Source organism: Ambystoma mexicanum, chromosome 8 (genome assembly GCF_040938575.1).
Source record: "Ambystoma mexicanum isolate Mex_15411 chromosome 8, UKY_AmexF1_1, whole genome shotgun sequence".
Lineage (NCBI taxonomy): Eukaryota > Metazoa > Chordata > Amphibia > Caudata > Ambystomatidae > Ambystoma > Ambystoma mexicanum.
The window spans coordinates 1,218,383,958-1,218,408,245 of NC_090929.1; the positions used below are offsets into that span (position 1 = coordinate 1,218,383,958).

Below are 24,288 nucleotides of genomic sequence, written 5' to 3' on the forward strand. Positions count from 1 at the left end.
GAAGGAGGTCTAGAGCTCAGTGCGGAGAAGGGCAGGAGGGGGTGATTACAATGCCGGCAGAGGAGGGTCCGGAGGTGTTCGTGGGGAGTAGTGGAAGCCAATAGGGTAGAGAACATCCACTAGACTGGGTAGCTGCTTCGGAGCAGTAAAGGTCGCAGTGACCCACCAAGCAGAAGCCACACACTCCCCGTGCGAGCTAAGCCAGCTGATTAGAACCAGGACCGGAGGTACTTTGCATGCTGGGTGAGATCAGGGGGCTGGTGCAGATGTTTTCTGATGGTCAAGTTAGGTAGAAGGAGGAGGGGGGAGCAGGAGGAGGAAGACATTATGGTGGCAGGAGGGCCTGATGGGGACCGTAGGGAGTGGGGAGGATGGCTCAGAAGCCAAGTTCAAGAGGTGCGGAGGAGGAAACAGGAGGAGGGGTCCTTAATGCCAGCAGGAAGATCCGATGAGGAATGTCCCGCAGAGCTGCTGCAGCTGCTCAGCAGTAGTGAAGTCAGGCAAGAGGAGGAGGCAGGAGGAAGATACAACCCCAGTCAAGTAAATGATTACACAAGGATCGCCACTCCAACGAAATGCAGATGACCCAAATATTCTTCCAAATCTCCTCCGCCTCACACTCCAAAACCTCAAAGCAGTCTCTCCACCATCTTCACCTGGATGGGTACCAACTTCCTCAAACTCAACGCATACAAAACAGAATGCCTCTTCATCTGCCCCCTCGGGCACAAAGCAAACTTAAGCCCCTGGATCAAAGAACTTGCCACAGACAACCCACATATATCCATCTCCACACTAGTGCAATATGTAGGTTTCAACACCGACCCACACTTACCCTTCACACAACACACAGCTGCCATCACCAAAACATGCAACCTACAACTACATCGCCTCTGCAAGATATGATACATCCTTCCTCCTGACAACGCACACACTATAGTTCACACATTAGTTCTAGACAAGCTGGGCTACGGAAACACTATCCTCACTAGACTCACCAACCACATCCTTGCCTCCCTGCAAGCCACACAGGTCGCAGCAGTAAGACTCCTCATGCATCTACTCAAACACACAAAACTATTAAATCTCAAATCCCCCATCCTACCTTCACAACTAATTAAAACCCATATCCCACCCAAATACCAGACAAGCCAACAAAAATCCCATATGCATTATACTCTTCAAGCTAGCCTGCACACATCCGTAATACACCCTTAATCACTACTTTAGGAAAAGCCTAAAAATGCATACCTCTTTCCCCACACCTAATCTAGCTAGTCCACCTCACCCTTACATAATCCATGTATACAAATTTTACTTTCCTGTCCTGAAAATTTTCCCTTTTCACCTCCTACCATTTTTACTTTGTAAGGCGCTCAAAGACCCTTTGGTGAAGGGCCACTGCAGGACACAAAATTGAAAAAAGAAAAAAGGCCATGTACTGTCAATTACAATTTAGTAAAAATATGAATAACAAAAACACAATAAAACGTTTTAAGGCCAACAGATATTTATTCAAGAAGGCAAAGAGGTCTGGTATTACCTGCACAATACGTCTGGTCACTTGACATCTTCTCATTGTCCATCTGCTCCTGAGTGTGCAATTGAAAGGTAAACTTAGAAAAATAACCATTTTGGTGTGGTAGAGTTTAGCTAGTGCCTACAAGCATTGGAAAAAGACCAAAATTGACTTTTTCTTTTATAAGCATGTGGTTAACTTACATTTCAACCTTTTGTCATTCTCCAAAACACAAACAAAAATAATAAAGTGAGTAGAATCACAAATTTCAATCTTAAAATAATTTTTCTTTCACTTTAAAAAAATATGCCAAAACCCAATTAACGTTCAGGTTTATTCTATTTCAATTCACAGTCTTATAAAGCTCAGAAAGCCCACCACAGCCACCATCACTGAGGTAGGGGAGTCGCTCAGTTATCTAGACCAGACTGTCTCACTATCAGTAATAATAAGACAGACAACAGTTTCTCAAAATACTGGGTTTTCTGTAAAATGAACGCTTTACAGAATAAATGAAAATGTTGCAATGTTTCCATTTCAGTTTTCATGTTACAAAATCTACAGTAGGTGTCCTCCCTCTGAATAATTCATCTATGGACCAAAATCCACCTGGCGGAATGGATATTAAATTGGAAACTGATATAAACATTCCTTACCTACACAGAAGGGTATATATTCAAATAAGGAGCCGGTGCGACCACATTAACTTATGCTTGTTATGTCAGTGTACAAGCAAGGGACAGCCATGCAGTTTTCAATCTTGCTGATAAAGTCGATGTTTTACATTGGACGGGCTAACCTGCGTCAGTCCCAATTTGTCGAGTAATTTAGTGCTGGTTTCCACCTGAAGAGTTACACTGATAACACCCTTACCGAACAAGAAAGAATTAAAGTCCTCATATAGAGAATCTTTAGTGGGATCTAAGATTCTACGATACAGGGAGAGGATACGCCCTTCAAATCAATCCAAAAGGGACTTCAGGTCCAATTTGTACATCATTGATATTGGGACACAATAAGGTAGGCCCAACACCTTCCTCCATAGAGTCCCTCCACCCGTAGGTGCAATGCCTCAAGTCCAAATAACAATTTTGGCACTACTTTGCCCTTGTAAAATCCTATTACTGATTTCAAAGAAATTGTACCATACTTGTTATCAATTTTATGGATTTGGCCTGTTATCACCAGGGACTTGCTCATCACAAAGTCCTTGACATAGGCTTTATTTAGTTTATCAAGGACTAGAAACCCTAAGTACATCATAGGACGACAGATCTCCACCCTGGAAACATCCAGGAACCAGGTACATTTCGTCAAACTTAAGATCTTTGTTCTTTTTGAGTTTATGCAGAGGGCATTCTCTCTTGCATACACTGAGAACGAAGCAATCTGTTTTTGCAGGCATATTGGGGTGCCCTCCAACGAGATGAAATCATCGGCATACGCCGTACAGATGTATTTTATTCCTGCAAATCGAGGAGGAGCAAAGGCCTCCTGGATCAAAGAATCCTCTGCATCGGATAAATATAGGTTAAATGACAGGGGGCTAAGATGCACCCCTGTCTCAATCCTGTAGTGGTCTGGATTTCAGACCTACCAATAATTTTATCAGAGAAGAGGGGATTCCCCATCAACTGAGTCCAATGGCGCTGTGAGATCTATATGGCTACGTAGATGGAATCATTCGTCCCGAACTAAGCAATCCTGTAGGCTTCTTACCAATAGCCCATTTAGTGCTGTGCTCTGCTCTTTACGAAAGCCCATTTGAAACTTTCAGAGGCTTCCCCCACTATTGGCCCACTCTGTGAGGTGTGTGAAGATGATGGCTGCAAAGATCTTACTATCTGTGTCCATCACCATAATGGGGAGATCGTTTTTTGGGTCTGTTCTTAGGCCATGCTTATAAAATAGGCACCAGATACAAGGTCTCCTAGGAGGACAGGTAACGGCCTTTAGTAAGAACGTCATCAAATAGATGATACAGGATTCTGGCCCAGCCCTCGGGGTCAGATTTTAATACCAGATTTCTTAGTCTGGTACACTGCCCCACCACCCCCCCCGCCATGGAGCAACCTGCTTTCTTAATACAGGATGAGATATCATCTTGCTCAACTGCATAGTAAAGGGCCCCCCTTTCTGATGGTCCCACCATTGATTCAAAACTAACTGTGCTGTTCCCCTTCTTACCTACCAAATTCAGAGTGACCAGATCAATTCACCTACCCTTTGGTTTTGTAATGCCCCATTATTTCTTATCCAATTTCTGAATGACTGCTTCTCCTTACTTACTTCAGGGGCCACCATACTTCGAGAATTGTACCACCTTTCCTGATTATTTTTAATTGCAGCTTCATCTGGTCCCTTCTTTCCTCAGTTTTGGAATCAAAGGGATAAAGATGCAATTTGTTCAATTTTTTCCAGCCCACCAAAACATCCATTCGTGGACATATGTCAATTAGAGCAGTAGATGAAATTCATCCACCTCAATTTTTTTTCCTATATTCTTTGGTGCCACTTTACATAATGTCTGTAAGGTCATACTTCAATCTCACCATGGTATTAACATTCCACCTAATCCCATTTTCCCCACAACCCGCCCTTCAAGATCAAGATCAGGTCAGTGGGGCCTTCCAGAGGAGACTCTGTGAATATTATTTTGAATTCAGCAATTACTATCCAATGGTAACTGGTTGCGGCTGTGCCCACACTAAAGCCTTGGCACTGGGAATAGAGCAAGATGTCGACATACATTAGTCCAGGACAGCTTATGTGTCACCTTTTGTCCAGGTGGGTCACAGCCCTTGAAACTGCCATTAACTCTAAATAGTCGGAGAGTGTCAAGGGCACTAGCCCACTGTTCCCCATTTCTAATCCTATCAGACAATCCAGAGGAGATGGCCGGGGTACCAAATTTATCATCCAGATCTGCTAAGGCGGGGCAAGAGGAATTAAAGTCTCCAGCTACAAGGAGCCCCTAACCCCCGTGTCCACACCTTCACTCCAGTTTGCTATATATTGAAAAAGTGTCTCCAGAAACGTATTGAGTGGCGCCATCCCCTGGTTCCAATATATGTTGACTACTGAAACGGGAACATTAGCAGAGCCAATATGAAACTCCACGATTGAGGCCAAAGCCCCCGTCTGTATTTCTTGGCTACTACGCCAGTTTACATACCATTCCGATTTGACCCCTGTCAGTAGCCCGCCATAGGGCCGACCCTTTGTATCCTTTTTTACTAGTTGATGTTAAAGCCTTTCAAGATAGGGGGGCGGGGGATAAAGGAGCCAAGTCTCTTGTAACAAGATTACGTTGAAACATTTAAATCTGCCACCAATACTGAATTAGTTAACAGAGCCTTGTGACCTCTACTGTTCCATGAGGTCACACTCAGGTGACTCTCCAGGCTAGAGTCTAACAGGAAGGGGGGCCTTTTGGGTACTGATTGAGGCATTCAACACACCAGATAACCATGACTTGTGGTTGCATCCGGGAATAGATTCTGGTTTAAACTTTAACCTTCTCTGCATGTTGTCTCCCTGATCCTCATTGCTCAGAAAGAGCTTAAACTCTCGATGAGCATGACTCTTGCCCGGCCATTTACTTTTACATTGTTTAAACTATGGTTTTCCTCGGGCCTACAAGGTTTTATGTCAAAGCCCATCAAATTTAATTGAGAAGACTCATTCAGTATTACCTCAAATACTATTCTAGAGACTCAGTCAAACACAACTTGGTCTGTTATTTCAACAATGAATTCGAGGAGGGGTATGTCCTTTGAAGCTATTGGCCGGAGGGCAGGAATTTTAGCAAAGAGAGCTAAAACATTAGTTCTGTTTAGCACTAGGTGCCTCCCTTCTTTGAGGACACACTCCAATACGATTCTGTTCACTGCATCTTTCTCGGAGCCTCTCCCCCATTCTTCCATTCAACGATTGAGGGCATTAAGATTACTCAAACCTTAGCTGTTGACCCCTTCCTCGTTGAGCATGTCAGCCTGAGATCGAGTTTTCAGGGCTCCCGTTCTCTGATTAACGGAGGCCTGTGCTCCTGTCCCTCGAAACACACTGTAGACTGCAGGACTACCCTTTTGAATCAAAGCGGAGGGATCCGAATGATCTACCGCCTCTTATATCATACTTTGCGGTTTTCAGCCAATGCATGAGGCAACCTGCACCATGGTGGTTTCGCCCAGTGTTCTAATCAAGGAATAAATGTAGACTGCTTCCACAGAAATAAACTCTACCCCTTTCTCCAGTTTGTGATTCGGAGTTCAGTTATTGGCTCCTTTTGTACTTACCCCTAGAGGCTTAAAAATTGATCTCCAGTCTCAAAACTTCTCCCAGTTGCCGATTGTCCCATTAATTTATTCCAGGTGTACAGAATTGATTTTTAATTTGTCCTTTATGTTTTCGTAGAGAGACATAATTTATGTTATTAAATACAGAGCAAGAATGGCTGAGTGGTTGGTGTCTACATTCTGAGACTGATTTAGAAGCCAAGTAAACCCCAACTTTGGCGATGGAGTGGAGGAATCAGAATATGAACTATCGGAATCTAGCAACGATGTATCTTTGAAAAATGGAGAAGTATCAAAGTACAAGTTATTTCCCACCTCAGATCCATATGTCACACAGTCAACCGAGATTGAGTGTACGGTATTATGGACCATTGGGGAAATCTGCTGGTTAAGGGCTGAATGTGGATTATTCCCCGCAATGGAACTTGTTGCTAGTGGGCCACATGTTTTTTGCTGTTGAAAAGAAGGAGGTAATCTGTTACCAGTGTTTTTCTCTGCAGGACACCTTCCTCTGCTATTACAGTCACATTGGCCTGAGCACAGGGTACTGTGAGAAACCAGAGATTATTCTTCTGAGTAGACCTAAAGAATCCCTTATTCAGGTGGCCAGGGAAGGGTGGACACTCTCAGATCCCAACCCTGGGGGTGGACGAGCGAGGGAGGATCACCTGGGTAGGGGAGCCCAAACTTATGCTCAGGGAATTGCCCCAGGTGAGACACAGTATTGTACTGGGGAAGAAGGAGAGGACGGTATACCCTAGGCCTTTGTAGGCTCTAATACATAAAACCGCCTTCCTCCCGTTGAATCTATCTTACCCAAACCTACCATCCTCTCCATATGCAATGAATCCCCTAGGATCCCACACCCTGCTGCATTTAGAAACGATCTCTCTCAGAATTCCTGTTTTACTGTTCCTCATCCGAATACTCCCCATCATTCTTCATCACGTCCCTCTGGTTATTCTGTCCCGAACACCCAGTATACGGCATTGACAAAACACTACCATTCCCACAATCCCGCCTGTTCAGATCACGATAAAAACTCTGGTCATTCTTGTTCACTCCACAACCTCTACCAACCCCCTTTTAAAAGGACTATAATCTAGTATAACACCTTTTCTCTATCCTATTCCGTAGGATGCTCGAGCACTCTACCGCCCCCAGTTTTCAACCTGAACACTTCTTTACCTTGGAACAGACAACGGACCAATATGAAATCGGTTTATCTGACATGTCCCAACCCGAGGGCCAGGCAGAGTCAGACAATTAACTTGAATCACACCACCAATGTTCCCACTATTTTTCCCTATGTGCGTAACAGGTTGGCTGTTGTGAGCACATTATTTTCCATGTGCACAACTAACTTATGAGGTAAGCAACTTTGTTAGCCTGTGCATTTAGTGAACTACCGTCGTAGAAGAGAGGTTGGAAAGGAATTTCCTCTTCTCAGCCAATGCAAAGCTTCACAAATCTCACAATAGTGTTTTCCAAACAGATAAGCTAAAATAAAATGTCATGTGATTATAAAGAAAACTCATCAACCAGTCCAAGACTTCAACATCTGCCACATACTTCTGTGCAGAAAAAAATGTATGTTTTACGCCACTGGGAAATCACTCATGTGTATAACTAAAACACAAATATCTCGTTTCATAAGTGATGTGGCTGTCAAAAAATTCAGCCAGAATACAAAGTATGCAGATGGATTAATGGCAATTAAAAACAATGCATCAAAAAACATGGTGATAGGAGTTAAAGTGCCACTTTAATGAAGTAATTCAAGGGCCAGGAGAACATGCTTCTAATAATTTGTGTATTCTGATAATTTGTTCATCAGAATAACTACACCTCAGAATATTATGATCAAAACTTCACGTGCCTCTGCTTACTATCCACATTACGTTGGCCTGTGGGTAGTGATAACAGCCTTAGAGCTAAAAAGACAGATGCACCATCTATTTGTACTCCTTAAAAAAACGAAAATGTGCCTAACAAAAAAACAAGAAACCATGAACTCATTGCTTCAACCCACAAAGCTCCAATGATTTTTTTTGAATTGGTGACCAGTAGAGCAGTGGCATAGAAAGAAACTAATATTAATGCCCGATCTCAAGAGGAATTGTTAAGGGGAAACAACATCTTTTAATAAGCAGAAGAAAGTATCTGTATTGGCAAAGCTCTACTTTTTTACTCCCTGAAAAATCATGTGACTCAACTAGGGAGCACAATCGGATTAGAGCCCTGCTTGTACTCCTGACATAGGAAATGAAATGACAGGGCACATAAAAAAATGCATAGTTTTGCCCACCCTTCCGCATTATAGCCTAAATAAAATTAAACAAGAGCCTTACTGAGGTGATTATGGAGCCCCGTTGGAGAAAATCACATATATACCTTTTAAGTTAATAGCATCAATTTTCATCAGAGATACAACTGATTGAGTGCCTTCTTTGGTAACTAGCGATCCCCTTTTCTGTAATTCTTTGTTATCAGTTAAATAAGATGCAGGGAGATGCTAGAGAGACGATACACACAGAACACAAGGTTATATTGAAAAGCCCTTAGCATCTGAGCATAGAAAGAAAAGGTAGGTGCTTTTGTCTAGACGGGTACTAGAAATTCCTATCCTTTGGCAAACAAGCAACACATTGAAGTGTATTGCCAAAACATCTGATTGTTTTTTAAGTTAGCTGCTTTGTTCATCACCCACAAGGAGTGATGACATGTGCTCTTCCACCCATACTCTTCCCCAGCCCCTGTGCTAGCCTCCAATACTAGTTGACAGAGCACTGTAAAACGTGAGGGATTGTAGCAGTAAACATTCACTGGGATATTTGCAGACATACAATACTTTGCAAGCAAGGCATATTTAATGCCTCAACATATGTGTATTTTAAGAAAGTCATGACTCTGCATGCACAGAATTATTTTGCAGTGCATACAAGATTGTTTGCAACATACCCCACCCTTATATCATTGTGTAGGATTACACAAGTGCTCAGTGAAACCTTTTTTGTATAGCAGCGAGTTACCATATAATGTGTGAAGGTCTATGTCCGTGGAACTCTTGGAAATTATGCAGATTGTGTGAAAAGCATTCTCCTGTGTGAATACCCGATGCCCTGATACTATGGACGAGTAATCAGAGGCACAGTCCATAACCATTATCCCTTGTAGGCAAAGGAAATAATATTGCAAAGTTGCTTTCCACTTATGGTTAATGTTAGTAATGCAAAAGTAGGAGACGCTGAGCATCACATTTGTCTCCTCAAAATCCTTAAAAGGCGAATTAATATTTGAGTTTTATAATGTGTTAACTTGCAAGGGGGCCACTTCAAAACACTTGCGTGTCATATGTACAAAGAAGAGGGAGTATGGGATAAGGTTACACATCCAAGTAGACTGCTTACTTAAAGTCAGTATCCGATATTTGAGCTGGTAGTTCGATTATATACTGTGGGTGATGCTTTTGGTAAGGCACAATGAGTGTTAGGGAGAATTCTCCGTTAAGGCTAATTTCCCAAACCTAGCGAGTCCCCCAGCAGCTTTGCTTTGCTGGATTTTTGGAGTTTATTTTTTTCTTCTGCTAAGTTAAACATTATTTGAGATATCCTTTGACTTTGAATGTGTTTGATGGGCTATGGGGTCTATTACTCCATAGGGCTTCATGTGTGTTTGGTATGTGTGTTACACATCACCCTCCGTGCTGTAACACAGGGGTGTCATAGTGACCCCCAAACATAGACTCCGTGCCCTGGGACTGACTACTGTCTCCCAGGGCATGTAAAGTCACCATTGGCTTTACTAGTCCCAAATTATTAACAGAAACCAGTACAAACCATCATATTGTGGGCGTACTGGTAGGGGCAATACGATTGCCCCTGGGTCTGTTGTTCGAGGGGGCACTGTCCAGTACCCCCTGAGCGAGTTTTGGTTGGTGGCAGTAGATACTAATTTTTATATTCAACCTCAAATATATTCCTATGGGATTGTCCCATTGTTCGAGGCTAATACTTTTTTAACATAGCCTCAAACATACCGCCGGTTTATTTATTTAATATTAATCCACCGGTTGGTATTTTTTGCCAGAACTCTCACCTCTGTCTGGAAATAAGTGGTGTTAACTAAGACTTGTCTAATAAGGAATAAGGGCGGTATATATATATTGATAGTGACTGTGTTTATGAACTTGCTTATAATAATAGTGCTAAAGTGTTTCTAACTGTGTCTTTAAATAAATAATTATATACTTGATACCAAAAGCTCTGGTCAGTGTTTGCTTGTGCTACTGTATTTTGGTACCTATCTTGTATACTGTATATACTGTCTAACTCTTCTTGAGGGAAGTCTGGCTGCTCACCCACAGCTACCAGGTAAATCTGGGTGATGCAGACTGCTACCAATTGGGTTTAGTGCCAACACCTGTAGTCTTAAGCCTTTTGCAGTGGTCCCTAAGGGAACTGCACAGGTTTCTGCCTAACAATGAGCAACACAAATGCTGGTGCATGAACGTTATTCATATTACAACAAACATAAAACAAGTGGATTTAGGTACACGTCGGCTAACCTTTTGCAGAGCCAAGAGAAGAAAAGGTCATGGTTGTCCGGTAGTATCTTAATGTGTTCTGGTGCAGAAGTTGGAGCCATATGGTAAAAGTGTGGTGAGTAAAGTTTAGGAGTCATGGGTGAGAAGGGATCATTATTTGGTTAATGTGTGCAGGCATATCTTGGTTAGATTCTTCTGTTAATGGAGCTAGTTTGTCATATTAGTTTTTAACCTTGTGTGTGTATTTTGCTGTTAGCGATTTTAGGTGCTTATGGTCACACTTGCATAGTAGTTTAATGCAAATGAGCAGACAATCAGACTAGTTATTTTAAGAGAAAGAACATTTCAGGCAATTGCTGTGGCTTGTGCCTTATTAAATCTTTTTGTATAGGTGAGAATTGTCTGTGCGCTGCTAAAAATCTTCTGAGCGACACCCAGAGGGAAGCTGGGTAAGCGCAAACAGATGCTGAAGGTACACGGAGTGTGACTAAGGCAATAAGCATGAGCGAGGGAAACTCCTCTTACTGTGGTACCGGCCTTCACACAGGAGACAAGAAAAGCCAAGTGGTTCATCACAGCAGGTGAGTCGAAAGGAAAACCGATATGAACCGAACTGTGTTGAATGAAAGTCGCAAAGTGGCCATTTGTAAATTGTAAAAGGGAAAGCCAGCTGCAGAGAGAACCGGCACCACGTGGGTGCTAACTCGAGAGACTATGGTCAATCCCATGTTGGAGAAAACTACAGATAACAGAAGGCCCTAGGAGAGCTGCCCAGATAAGTCAAAGTTGTCATACAGGAGGTCAAGCAAAATCCTGGTACAGTCGAAAGCCTTTGACCCAAGAACTGTAGAGAAAGTAAGGAAAGTGAATCCTGCATCGATGGAAAGCAAGGGAAGCAAAACCTGCATCGAGAGAAAGCAAGGAAAGTGCATCCCGCACAGAGAAAGCAAGGAAAGTGAATCCCGCACTGAGAGAAAGCAAGGAAAGTGAATCTTGCACTGAGAGAAAGCAAGGAAAGTGAATCCCGCACTGAGAGAAAGCAAGGAAAGTGAATCCCGCACTGAGAGAAAGCAAGGAAAGTGAATCCCGCACTGAGAGAAAGCAAGGGACGTGAATCCTACACTAAAAGAAAGCAAGGGGAGTGAATCCTGATTGTCATTTGGGGGTCCCAGCCCAGCCAAGGAAGATCGACGATCACCCAAACTGTCTAAAAGGTCTGCGCCCGGAAGAGGGGGACGTAGGGGTCCGCAATCCCCTAGTCCATTCCCCATTGCAAAAGATTGCCATCAACAACTAACAATCTAATTACCCCCAGTGCCAAAGGTCAGCAAATAGCAAAATAATTCCTTCCCAGCTTACTGCCAGCAACAACTGCATACAGGAAGCACATGAAAGACAGCAGTTAAGACCCTGAGAGTCCCCTGCGGTTTCCATGACCCATCCAGTTCATCACTGAGGCAGCCTGAGGAAGCGTAGTGGGATACACACAAAGGGAAACTGCTTGAGTGGGGTTCCTGGACTTGGTGCATAAAGGCAGCGGACGGCAAGGCCGTTACCCTGTGCTTTGCTCTCCAATGGGACCACTGACATATAAACTGATTCACAGAATTGTGTTTGCGTTTCTGGGATGCATGGATGTGGCATGTTAACAGGCACAGAAAATATGTGAACCGTCCAATGCAAGCAAGAGTATTTCTACCAATGACTTTACTTCTTTGGGTGAGGCTGAAAATGGCACTTATGATGCAAACAAACAATAATGCAGCGATGATTGCCGAATTGCCATGAAAGAAACAGAGTTAAATGCGTTCTAGGATTATTGCTCATCATATGGTGAATGTATAAATAGATTAACAATTCAAGCTACACAAGAAACAAACACCATTATGTTGAAACAAAGTTATATTCTGAGAGGTGCAAGACTATTAAAGAAATAATCTACTTGAGAAGATTGACCATAGAACTCCTCACTAAACACAGATGACCGTTGGAATTGGAATTATAGATGTTCTGTCATGTTGGCGTCAATGAAAATAACGTCTGTTTATGAGGCAGGTCAGGAGGAGGGGACAGACTCGGATTCATTTCACAGATTTATTAAAGAAAAGGATAAATGTCCAGCTTTCCATATACAAGGTCAAACAACTTTATTCGGCCAAAAAAAATGACCATCAAAGTACATCCTACAAAAACATTACTAAAAATAAAAATGCAGTTCTGATACAGCGTTGCATAAAATCAACCACAGAGAAAACACCAGGGCAGTACGAGCAATCCACCCCCTCCAATGGAGACCATAAGCAGATCTTTAGGGCCAAAATCAGGTCCCACCATCCCTATGCCTCCTCCAACACCCATGGCGCCTCGGGCCCAAGACGGTCAAATTAGCACCTGAAAGGAAGCTGTTACTAGGGAAGACCCCAGTCTTTACTATGGCAGATCTGACAGGGGTGACAGGGCTGAGGAATGGGGGCATACTGATTGAAATCCCACTCTTCGATAACTTGCCAGCCCGACCACAACCTCCCCAAACCCTGTATGCTATACGATGGTCCCAAAAAGTCAATTTAATGCTGTCCAGGGAGTTTTTGCCCATGCTGGTAATTCTGCTGCACCCCGCCAAAGCCTCTCTTCGTACAAACGGGCAGCCTCCAGTGGTATTTAGCCAGAACAGGCATTTGTTAAGTAAAGCGTCCCTTGGCTCTGGCTTGTCTGCTGCCAGTTTGGGCACCCCCTGAAGAAAGACTATTGTATGATTGGGACTTCCTGATTCCAGCAACTTTAGTTGAGCCCCCGATTTCCTTGGACCCTGGACTTTGGGTTCGATACATTCGGAGACAATGGGGGCAGAGACCTGTGCCTGTATTACGTCAATGGCAGTCCCGTTGGGGGTGGACAAAACCAAAGGGACCTCTACAGGAAGACAAACTGGGGGACATTCCAGGAATGGGGGCATGTACCCTTCGTCAGCTGGGGTGTTGATCCTGGGCTCCTCCACTTGAACAGTTCCATCTCCCTTCTTTTGAGCCTCTAGCAAAGTGTATAACAGATCCTTGATGATGGCCAGTTCCGCCAGTACTTGGGTACACCCACACCCCCTTTGCAAGGGCGCTTCCTCGGTGGGTTGGTCAGAGGTCAATTTGGGCTCATGGTTACTCTCAGCAAATGTATTGTTTTGGATGGTGACCTCGACCGACCGAGAAGGGGACACACCAAGGGGGGAGCTACCCCCTAAACTAGTAGATGAAAGTATATCGCTCCACGAACTATTATGGGAGCTATTGAGGGAGCTTGAGGAGGAATTGCCCCTTTGGGCAGTTTGGGCAGTTAGTGTCAGTCTGTCCCCCGCAGCCAAAACAGATGAAATATGAGAGTCCAGCCGGGGCCCAGAGGGTAAAACAACCTGATTCCGTGCAGGTAAGGGGAAGGGCTCTACCCTTGGACTATCCAGAAGATGACGGATCTCATTGAGCAGGAAGTGGGTATCCCCAAGAATTGCGGGTGCTGTGGCCTCATGGGTGGTTCCTGGTGCGCAATGTGTTATCGAGGCAGCTAAGGGACCCGCTATCCGAGACCTCTTTAGCTGTCTGAATTTCCTCTTGGCGCCGGGAGGGGGGCCCGGGCCGAGCTCAGGGCCAAAAAACACAAGGGGTGCAAGGGTTGGGGTCCCCCCAGTGGCTTGAGCAAGGTGATCCGGCATAACGGCCCAGAGAATTGGTTCAGAAATAGGGCAAAAAAGGCGCCAGTAAGGAATTGACACCTAGGTTACCTCCTTTACAGACAGCAGACGGCCGCAGCTTCCATACGATGAGCGACGGTGAGCAGCGGCTTCAAACTCCAACCTCCCTCTGTTCAGTGTTGGAGTGATATCTCAGCAAGCAAACAAGGAGTGCAACGCTTCCCCTCAGCGGTCCGCGAACACCCTGCGCCCTTTCCCCGCGGGCTTCACCCGGCGGGCTTGAATGTCCGTGCGTTTAAAGTGGGGGGGGCGTGGCCAAAGTACGAAGGCCCTCCTGGGCCAGACAAAGTCCCCCTGCGGGACGCAAACACCCCGCGCCCTTTCCCCGCGGGCTTCACCCGGCGGGCTTGAATGTCCGTGCGTTTAAAGTGGGGGGGGGCGTGGCCAAAGTACGAAGGCCCTCCTGGGCCAGACAAAGTCCCCCTGCGGGACGCAAACACCCCGCGCCCTTTCCCCGCGGGCTTTCCATATACTATAATGCATCCCTACCAAACAAAACAAAGGTGCTCATCAGTCATCAGTGAAAGTCTTAAAAGAATCTGTCGACTGGCCTAACTAACCCTACAACTAACCTAATAACTAAGGACAGGAGAAAGACTCCCTTCTTCAATGTATTTGCTTCTTGTGAACTTCAATTCAATTATCTGTTCAAATTGTCTCTGGTGACTGCTTTTATCAATTCAAACAGTTCAATCAGTACTTTCTGGAGCCATCCTCTCTGCTCTTTAGGGTAATAATTTCCATTCTTCGCTGCGACTGGTAGGGATAGCGTCAAAAAGTTATCAGTTTCCTCCTGGTCATCGTTCTGCTTTGTCAAGTTGGCCTCCGATGTTTCCTTCACGTCTCTTCCTTAGTGCCACGGTAACTGAAGGCACACCAGTTTTCAAGTAACCAGTTTGTTCAGTTTCGCTGAATCAGTATCAGCGTTGTTGCTAGCACGGCAGGACCACCACGAGTTTCTTATAGTCATGCCACCCCTCGCCCTCCTGTTTCTTTCCCAGCTTTTAGGACGCAATGCATCCAATCGTGTTTCTCTCCTTCTCGTCATTGCGAGATGCCACGATCCTCTCTCTGGTTCCTGCTCACAAGTTTAGGAAGTGGCACGTCCAGCATCTGTTCAGCACCAGCATGCAAGCTAATTCGTAACTCGCGGCCGCTTCACTCGTTTCCAGACTCCTTCACTTACATATGCTACAAAGCCGTGGGACTTCCCCAGCATAGTTCAGTAGTCCTTTTTCTCAGTGTTCCAGGGCTTATTCTCTCCACAAGACATTCTCGTCTCAGTTAATGAGGATTTCTTAAAGGAACATGCAGTTTCCTCTTGACAAAAGCACACAGACATTTTTGTCACCTGAATATTAAAGTTGCCCACCGTAGTGACTAGAGTACTCCTAGTCCTTAGTCCCCTTTTCGTCCATCCTTGTGGGACGTCCCCCAACATGGGGATGGTACCAGACCTTAAATTTGAGCTTCCTCTTTAAATTTATTATAGCGCGATTAGGCACAGCCCCCAGGAACGCCCCCGAGACCAAGCCCTCTGGCACCTCACCTCAGTCTCATTTTAACACATCGGACACTTTAATACTTGGCTACACATGGAATATTTTAGGCCCTGTCTCACTGCGCGTCCATTGCCCGGTCCCAATTGGCCACCAGGTGGAGCTGGAGATGCCTCATCTGGAAGCAGGCATGCCTAACCGTGAGCATGCAGGACACCATGAAACCCAGAAGCCAAGGTGGTCGAGTTGGTCAGAAAGTGCCTTATCAGCTTGCGGAGGGAGAGGAGCCTCCCTGGTGTGGGAAACACCCGCTGCACGGCCGTGTTCCCGAGCACACCAAGGAAAACCAGATCTTGGGTGAGAGCCAGCTGTGAATTCTTATGGTTGAGGAATAACACCAACTGGTAAAGAACGCCTGCCAGCTGTTGGCAGGAGTGCACCCCCTCATGGGCGAGCTGGCCCTGACCCGCCAGAGTCCAGATAGGGGTATAAGTGATGGCCCAACCAGCAAAGCATTCATCAGATAAATGAATATACGAGGGGCGAGTTCAAGCCAAAATGCAGCACCTTGTACTGGGAGCGGTATGACAATCGTGAACTGCAGAAACTTCCAATGCGGCTGGTAGATGGAAACATGAAGGTATGCATCTTTGAGGTCTAGGGAACATATCCAGTTCCCTGCGCATAGCGACTCAGCTATGTGCGCATGATTAATCATATTGAAGTGTTGAAGCAGTAAAGTTAAGTTGAGAAATGACAGGTCCATGACTGCCCCCAGGCCAGCCTGGTTGTTGGGTACTGCAAAAATCCTGGAGCAGTAGACACAGGCCCTTCCTGACTGAGGAACCGGCTCCACCTCCTGCATTTCCAGAAAAGAAAGCATCTCCCGTAGGAGAGCCGGGGACCTTATATAAAGCAGAAGAGGAGGGGATTGCTGAAGCCTGTAGAGACTATAGGAAGGATCCAAGGACTCTTGAAACAACACTTTAATCTGTCCTGAAAGAGCCAACCAGCCCGCTACAGGCGAGCTGTGTTCCCTGACCGTTACGTCATTGCTTTCATTGCTTTTTGGTGTCTGAGGCAGGAGCAGAGGAGGGGGAGAAGAAAGAAACGTGCAAAGTCCTCTGCTGTTTCCTCCTGTGGACGCTGGAGGACATGTCAGGCCTCCATGCACTGCAGTCCAGAAATCCTGCTGAAGCCGGTGAAAGCGCAGGGTTTAAAGTCAGACCAGCCCTGGCACGAAGTTAAGGACTTCTGCCCTGGTTTAGTAGGGGATGGCCATGGCCTTGGCGGTCTGCGTAGGTGTCTTCATTTTTGTCAACTCGTCATCAGGGGACAAATTAAAAAGATCTGACCCCTCAAAAGGAGGATCCAGGATTCTCTCTTGCACTTCAGAGAATCTAGTGGAATGCATCCGTGCCGTATGCCTTATCCCAAGCCCCAGGCACATCCCTCTGCTGGCTGTATTGGTGTGGGAGACCAAAGACTCCATGAGGTCCTGCGTAACGGCCAGCCTGTCTGCCAGGCCAGCCTTGAAGAAGGCTTGCCTCTCCAAAGGGAGGTCAGGCAGAAACCCCCCAATCTCCCGCCAAAACATCAGGTTTAGAGGAGGAGGAGGAGGAGAAGGGTGGTTATGGAGCAGAGCCTGGATCGAAGGATGAACAGGCAGCAACACCAGAAGTGCCAGAGGAACCAGCAGAGGGCACGGAGGCCTAAGAGGCATGACCTCCGAGATCAGCTCCGTAACAATACTCTTAAGGAGCGCATGAGGAGGAAGAGCGGTCCTCACAAGCCGTCAGCTCACGAGGTGCATGGTGCTCAGCAGCGATATGCCTCCTCTCCTGATCAAATTGTCTAGGCGCCTGGGGCATGTAGCTGTAAGGAGCAGATGTAACCCTGCGGAGATCAACTGCCTGTACCATAAGATCCGGCGCCCTTGACAAGGAAAGGGGACTGAAACCTTCTTGCATGGCCCACTCCATGAGTGAAGTACAGGGGCGACCCGAATACGAATCCGAGATGGCCTTGCCCCATGCCCTGAGAAGGAGGGCACAAAGGCCCAATGCCACAAGCTGGCTCAGACATAGAAGGGCACTCCTTGGGCCTAGAACCGGAAACAGAAACGTCAACCACAGAGATGGCTCCGGTAGGCTCAGCGCCCTCCACCACGACTTCAGAGGCAGCTCAGGTAGGCTAGGAGCGTCATGTCGGATCATGCCACAGACCGATTCTTGGAGGTAGGAACTCCATTAAAGCATTTCCATATGTAAAGGAAGACTATCAAAACAAAACACTCCACCAGGCCGGCCCAAATAAAACAAATAGATGGGTTAGGTTCAGGAACACGTCATAGTACTAGCAACGACAGCAGTGACCAAGACAATGCAGGTGAAGGTACATCCACCACAACGACGATGTCAACCGAACAGACGCCAGGGAAATGGTGGACGCAGAGGGAATTCACTGCCTTTTTTTTATATCGGGGCCAAAACCGGAGCAATTGGGATGACGGGATAAGACAGACCCGCAGCTGGAATCACTTTTAGTTCATCTTTCTGATTATAATCCCACTGAGCTAGAACAACAAGTCCTTAATAAAGGACTAGGATTTGTGATTACTAAGGAGCACGATCCTTTTGAATTTGGCACTGACTAACAATTTCATGAGAAAAATACATTACAAGAATTCTTCGCTAAAGAAACTGCAACGCTATTTCAAAGACCCACTAACTGTACCGGGCTAAGGAACCCGTCCACCTTCTGTCCATCTAGTTGGTCATTCACCGCAATCTCGGGTTTTTGAAAGGAGAGTATTGGCTGATGTCACTAAATTGGAATCCAACCAACGTAAACCTTTTCAAAATGTAACCAATAATGAAAAAGAGGCTATTAAATCCTTAGCCTCCAATCCTACTATCCTTATCAACAAGGCCAACAAAAGGCGGTGGGATAGTGTTCCTTACATCGTGAAGACTATATAAAAGAAAGCAAAGGTCAACTACGTAACACACATTACTATATTCACCTACAAGAGGACACAACTAAGGATTTAAAGCACCTTATTTCCACCAAAGTCTCCAAAGCTAAGGATCGTGACTGGATCTCCAAACAGGAAACTCTGGTTAAACTCCCAGGAAGACCCATAGTGGCAGGCATCAATTCTGTGCTCGAGCCTCTATCTAAATTCGCTGATCATTATCTTAAAGGATATTTTATAGGCACAAGATCATACCTTAAAGATTCCAGAGATGCTATTAACCATTTTGAAGATCTTGAGTTCAATCCCGAGACATCGATATTACTGGGCTTTAACATCGTGGCACTGTAACACCAACATCCCACAACAGCCCACGTGAGACACAGTGGAAGCGGTTTTACTGACCAGACAAGATGACGATCCTGTATCGACTTCTTTCATCATGTGGTGTGTCAAGATGGCACTTGAACACCATTTTGATTTCAACGAGATGGTTTATCAGCAGATTGAAGGCACCACCATGGGGGCCACCATGGCTCCCAGTTTGGCTAATCTCCATGTTCAGACCTTCAAAAAAATCATATGTTTACAGTGACAACAACCCCTTCATCCAAAACATCAAAAAATTGACACGTTACATAGATGACATTCTCGTTGTTTGGCAAGGTTCTATAGACACTGCAAGAGTTTTTTTTCTTGGATCAACACCCTCAACATCCACCTCCAACTCACAATGACTGCCAGTAATCAAACCACCAATTTTCTTGACTTAACTATTTTCCATAGGAACGGTGCCTTAAAGGTCAAACCCTATTACAAACCAACCGACAAAAACTCCCTTCGAGTACAAAAGTCACATCATCAAACACTTAAGGGACAACTTGCCATTTGGACAGTTTCTACGTCTCAAAGTAGTTCCGATAACGCCACCTACAAAGCAGAAGCTCAAGTACTAACTACCAAGATGAGACAAAGGGGATATCCTGTAGGAAAGTAGACCAGCAAAACCAATGGACGAGAGACTAATTTGTGTGAACACCTTCACCGATCAAAGCCTGAGAATAAAAAGCATCCTCAACAAACACTGGAAAATGTTCAAAACGGCTAAAAACCTTACTCCTCCACCTATTTTTGCTTACAAAAAAAGCATGTATATAGGCAATAGGGTAAGCAGTAGCAAGCTTAAATCTACAACCTTGCCTATGCCCAGCATCACCACCCTGTGTGGCATGGAACCACCTACTGGTCATTACCCAGGTGGCATGTCTGGAGTTTGTAAACTCATGAAAAAGACTTAAGAAATTGACATTGGAACTGGAAGATTATGGCAACAGACAAGCATATCCAACTGCAATACCAACCATGTTATCTACGTAATAAAATGCCCCTGTGGGCTGCCATACGTGGGAAAAACAAACAAAGGTCAAAACATGCATCATGGAACATCAGAGCTGCCTAAGAAACAAGACAGACAAAGCACCTCTGGTCAAACATTTTACTCTAATGAACCATGGCCATGAAGATTTTACATGGACAGTCTTGTTAGTCTTCAAGGGAGGCAACACACAGACTCAGGAGAACAGACTTTTCAAAAAAGAATAGGAAATGATTTACATGATGAAAAGTGATATCAATGGTCTCAATGAATCTATAGAATGGCATAAAATTAAGAACCAATTAACCTACTTAATTGACTGATGAGGCTCATTGCTGTACACCCCCTTCCCCCTAGTTGGGGCAGCATGCTATGCCTATTTTAGATTTATTGTCTATTTCTGTTTAGCTTTTATACCATTGCTCTTGAACTAGCCTGACACTGGCTCCCCGTGGACTCCTGGTATGACATTTTTCATTATTATTGTTATTTTTTTTCTTACCACTTATTTTTTTCTCACAATTTATTGTGCTCCCTGTTAATCAGATTCTCCCATTGCCACACCGATGTCCTTTTTCTGTGTGTGTTTGATAGTAACACAGGACACTCTGTATTGGGACTACTTTCTAGCCTTTAACCGCTTTACTTTGATGAGCCACTCCTTAGATGAGCCACTCAACTCCAAGATGGTGCTCCTGGATAGCGCCACTACAATCAATGAAGGACTATTATTCTACAACTCCATTGAAACCCCACGGTGAAGGTAAACTAACGCCATTCGGATGGCCCGCACTGTGGATTACCAAAAGATTTGTAAGTTATCTCTATCTATTGCTGCGCGCCAAAGTCTTTTCAACTTCAGAAGATCATCTTCCAATGGTATTTAATACTTTTGTCATCCTAAAATCCGATTGCTGTACTACTTGCTATACACGTACACATCAATCGCGTGTTTGAGCTTTTTCGGGTCTCTCCTTTCAGAACTAGTGCCGAGAAACCATAGCCTGCCGATCGCAAAACCACATCACAGCCACAGCGAGATACATCCTCTGTGCAGGAATTCTGCTAGTTGACCTGTAAGGCTAGCTGCTCGACCGGACGATTTAAACAAAGGCTCTTCATTGTGTGATCAAGCCAAGAACCCTCACAAGTGAGCAGACACTCTATACCGAGAAGCTTCAGACTAAGCCATACAGGTAGGTTCTTCTACCTTTCTATCGTGCCTAATGTTCCCCCCATTACTAATAGAGTACGGCAGCACTATATATGCGATTGAAAAGTCTATTGTTCGCTTTTCTTGCAGTTTGCGACATTTGACTACTATGAAGCCCTCCTACAACCACACTAAGAAGTTGTTCGCCCCCACAAGAACCTATCAAGGTAATCTGACCTACTGTATTAGGTTCTAAGTTCTATTATGAAACCGCTATGGAGTACTCAAGCTATTCACAGCTTACCCTCTGTTTCTTTAACCCAACAGGTTGTACTTGTTTTAACTCCCTCTCTAGTCGTATTTGCTGAGAGAGGAATCTGATCTACTCCTATCCTCCTGATGAATGCTTACTATTTAATTCCCAAGAACAGAAACATGTCGAGACTTTAAAAGCTCTGGATCTTGAGAGACTAAAAACTACTTTATATGTCAATTGATTAATATGTAATGAGAATATGCTCTGCCACACCCATTTTCTTTCTGTAATTAGACTCATTCATTGGTTTTGATGTATTCCTATAGAACTTTTTCTTCTTCCTTTACTTTGTTATTAGCACATAGATGCAATTGAATGTACAGTGATTTAATACTTTTTTTTAACCATTTCTTTAAACTTAATACATTTATTGTCGATTTTTCTAAATGTTGGTTGCCAATTGCCACCTCTAAAAGTATATACTGGTAACCTTGGCTCTATCTCATTTATAATTATTACGAACCTGATGATGCCTTGCTCACTGGGGCCGAAGAGGACAAACTTAATGGCCGTAAAGAGCCCCAGGGCTCCTCGGCTTGGGAGCCGGTAGCCTTAACGGCCTTGGCTTTGCAAGAACTAGAATCCAAGGTACCCTTGCCCGTGGAAACCCCAGGGAAGGAGTCTCCGTGCTGAGGAGCCATACTAAACAATGGGCCTACCCTGTCTTGATGTGAAGTCCTGGAGATAAACTCTTCAAGATGACCTAGAGGAGAAGTGTGGAAGATCTCCCTCCAGCGAGAAAGACGATTCGTCAATGCCCAGTGACCAAGAGCGCTGCAAGCCGCGCACGCGTCCTAGCGGTGGTCAACCCCAGGCACTCAAGACAGATAGCATGGGGGTCCAAGGCCGGAAACGAGTGATTGCAGGATGTGCATCTCACGAAGCCTCCTGCAGCAGACATGCGCTGGAAGAGGCAAGGCACCAAAGGGAGGTGAAAACTTTCTTTTTTTTTTTTAAAAAAGACCAGTGAGCACGCGCAGAAGTTGAAAAAGTCTCTGTGCCAAGCTGCCCGGTCCGACACTGTCTGTGCAGAAAATGGGACTGAGATGAGGTGCCGGAGGGCGGGGTCTCGGGAGAGTACCCACACCCAGGGAAGCGCCCACACGCTTTACTAAATTTAAAGGGGAAGCAAAATTGTTTGCAGCCAAAGGTTCTGGTACCGTCCCCACGTTGGGGGACACCCCTCAAGGATGGAGGAAAGGGGATGGGACTTGAGAGTACTTCACAGGATATGTTTGAAGAAGTGATAGAGGTAGGTTTTCTAGAGAGTTCCTCACAGTAACGGAAGTCCTTGTCTGCCAAAAGTGGAGCCCCTCCTGGTGAGGTCCCAGTTGTCTCGACCCGTAGGGAGGGTGTTGCAGAGCGGGCTTCACCTCCAATGTCTCACAGGGGGCTCTGAGGCTCCCACTTGGGGAGAAAGAACGCATTTCTGCAATTCGTCACAATGTACAACAATAGAAAATTGAATAATGCCATTTCCTTACTGCCCCCAGAGGACCCCTATTTGAATCAATTACAATTAAAACCATTTACTAATTATGAGATGCTGTTCCCGAGCAGCTGTATTACACAAACCTTGGCAAAGCCAACAGTTTGGGCTTTTGTGCAGGCAAATGGCAGGCACCCAGCCATAATGGTACTACTTGGTCACAAGAAAGGAGCAGCTGCAAAATAGTCGGTACCTGGGTATATGTCGTCAAGCCTGGCAAATACCTATAAACAAACAAAAAAATATCAGCTTTGCTGATGCCCATTTTATGCATGACTTGCAGTGCAAGGAACAAATGTGAGGACACACATGGCTTATAAAGCAAGTGACTAAAAGCACACTTGATTAAGACAGTTTTATTACACCAGGAACTCGATTACAAATTCAATTAAGAGGATAACTAGCACAGGACCATTGGTATTGGAGCCTTTGTTAGCATATATACGCCAGTTGAAGTGTATCAGAGGGTTTGCTGTTGGTGATATGGAAATTAAAGCTCTAGCTTATGCAGATGATGTTGTGGTTATTTTGGATAATCCTGTTGAAGGAGGTCTTTGAGGAAGTGGGTAAGCTATCTGGGTATCGGATCAATTGGGATAAAACGGTGGCATTTCCAGTGAAGGCTTCCCATGGCTGTGAGAATCTGTTGGGGTGGCATTGTAAATGGGAATATTTTAGTGTGAAATATTTGGGTGTCTATATTACTCAAGATTTTAGAAAGCTAGTAAGTTATAATGTAGATAAAATCATTGAGGTTCTTAGATGGGATATTATGAGATGGGGACATATCATTCTAACTCTTTGGGGTAAAATGAATGCTATTAAAATGATTTTGCTACCGAAGGTTCTGTATGTTGTTCATTCTCTCCCTGTGCATTTTACAAAGGGAGTGTTTGCCTGTATAGACAGGTTATTTCAGGATTTTTTGTGGGGGTTTGGGAAGAGGGCCAAGATTCCACGATATATTATGGTCCGGAACGTTAAAGATGGGGGTTTTGGGTACCCGGTGTCAATGAATTATAGTAGTGTTTTTTTATTAAATAAAGTGTCTGATTACACTGGTGAAGTTCTGAACAAGGTGCCGTGGTGGATACAAACTGAGATACAGCGGTTCTTCCTTTATGATATTAAATGTTTGTTTTCTTTTGGAAAGTTGCCTAAGAAAGTGCAGTGTTTGAAGTCGGTCTTAGCTACTAAAAAGGCTTTGTCGTCATGGATACTGGGAAATGGACAAGGTTTACATCTTTATGAAGGGGCTTTCCTTTGGCATAATCCTGTTCTGCAGTTTAATATTAAGGTACGAAATTGGAAAAGCTGGGGTCAGAGGGGTGTTTTGACTATTGGTGATGTGTGGAGTGCTGCGGGAGTAGTACCTTT

At 44.8% G+C, this 24,288-nt stretch overlaps 1 protein-coding gene across 3 annotated transcripts in view; it reads right to left on the minus strand.

Moving 5' to 3' along the window:
- KIF20B (kinesin family member 20B) overlaps nt 1-24,288 on the minus strand; it is a 2,369,321-nt gene that overhangs the window by 604,825 nt on the left and 1,740,208 nt on the right. For all 3 annotated transcript variants that reach the window (XM_069611316.1, XM_069611317.1, XM_069611318.1), the window contains exon 23: nt 1,544-1,592. In XM_069611316.1, the coding sequence (XP_069467417.1) occupies nt 1,544-1,592 (49 nt within the window). The remainder of the gene's footprint in view (nt 1-1,543; nt 1,593-24,288) is intronic.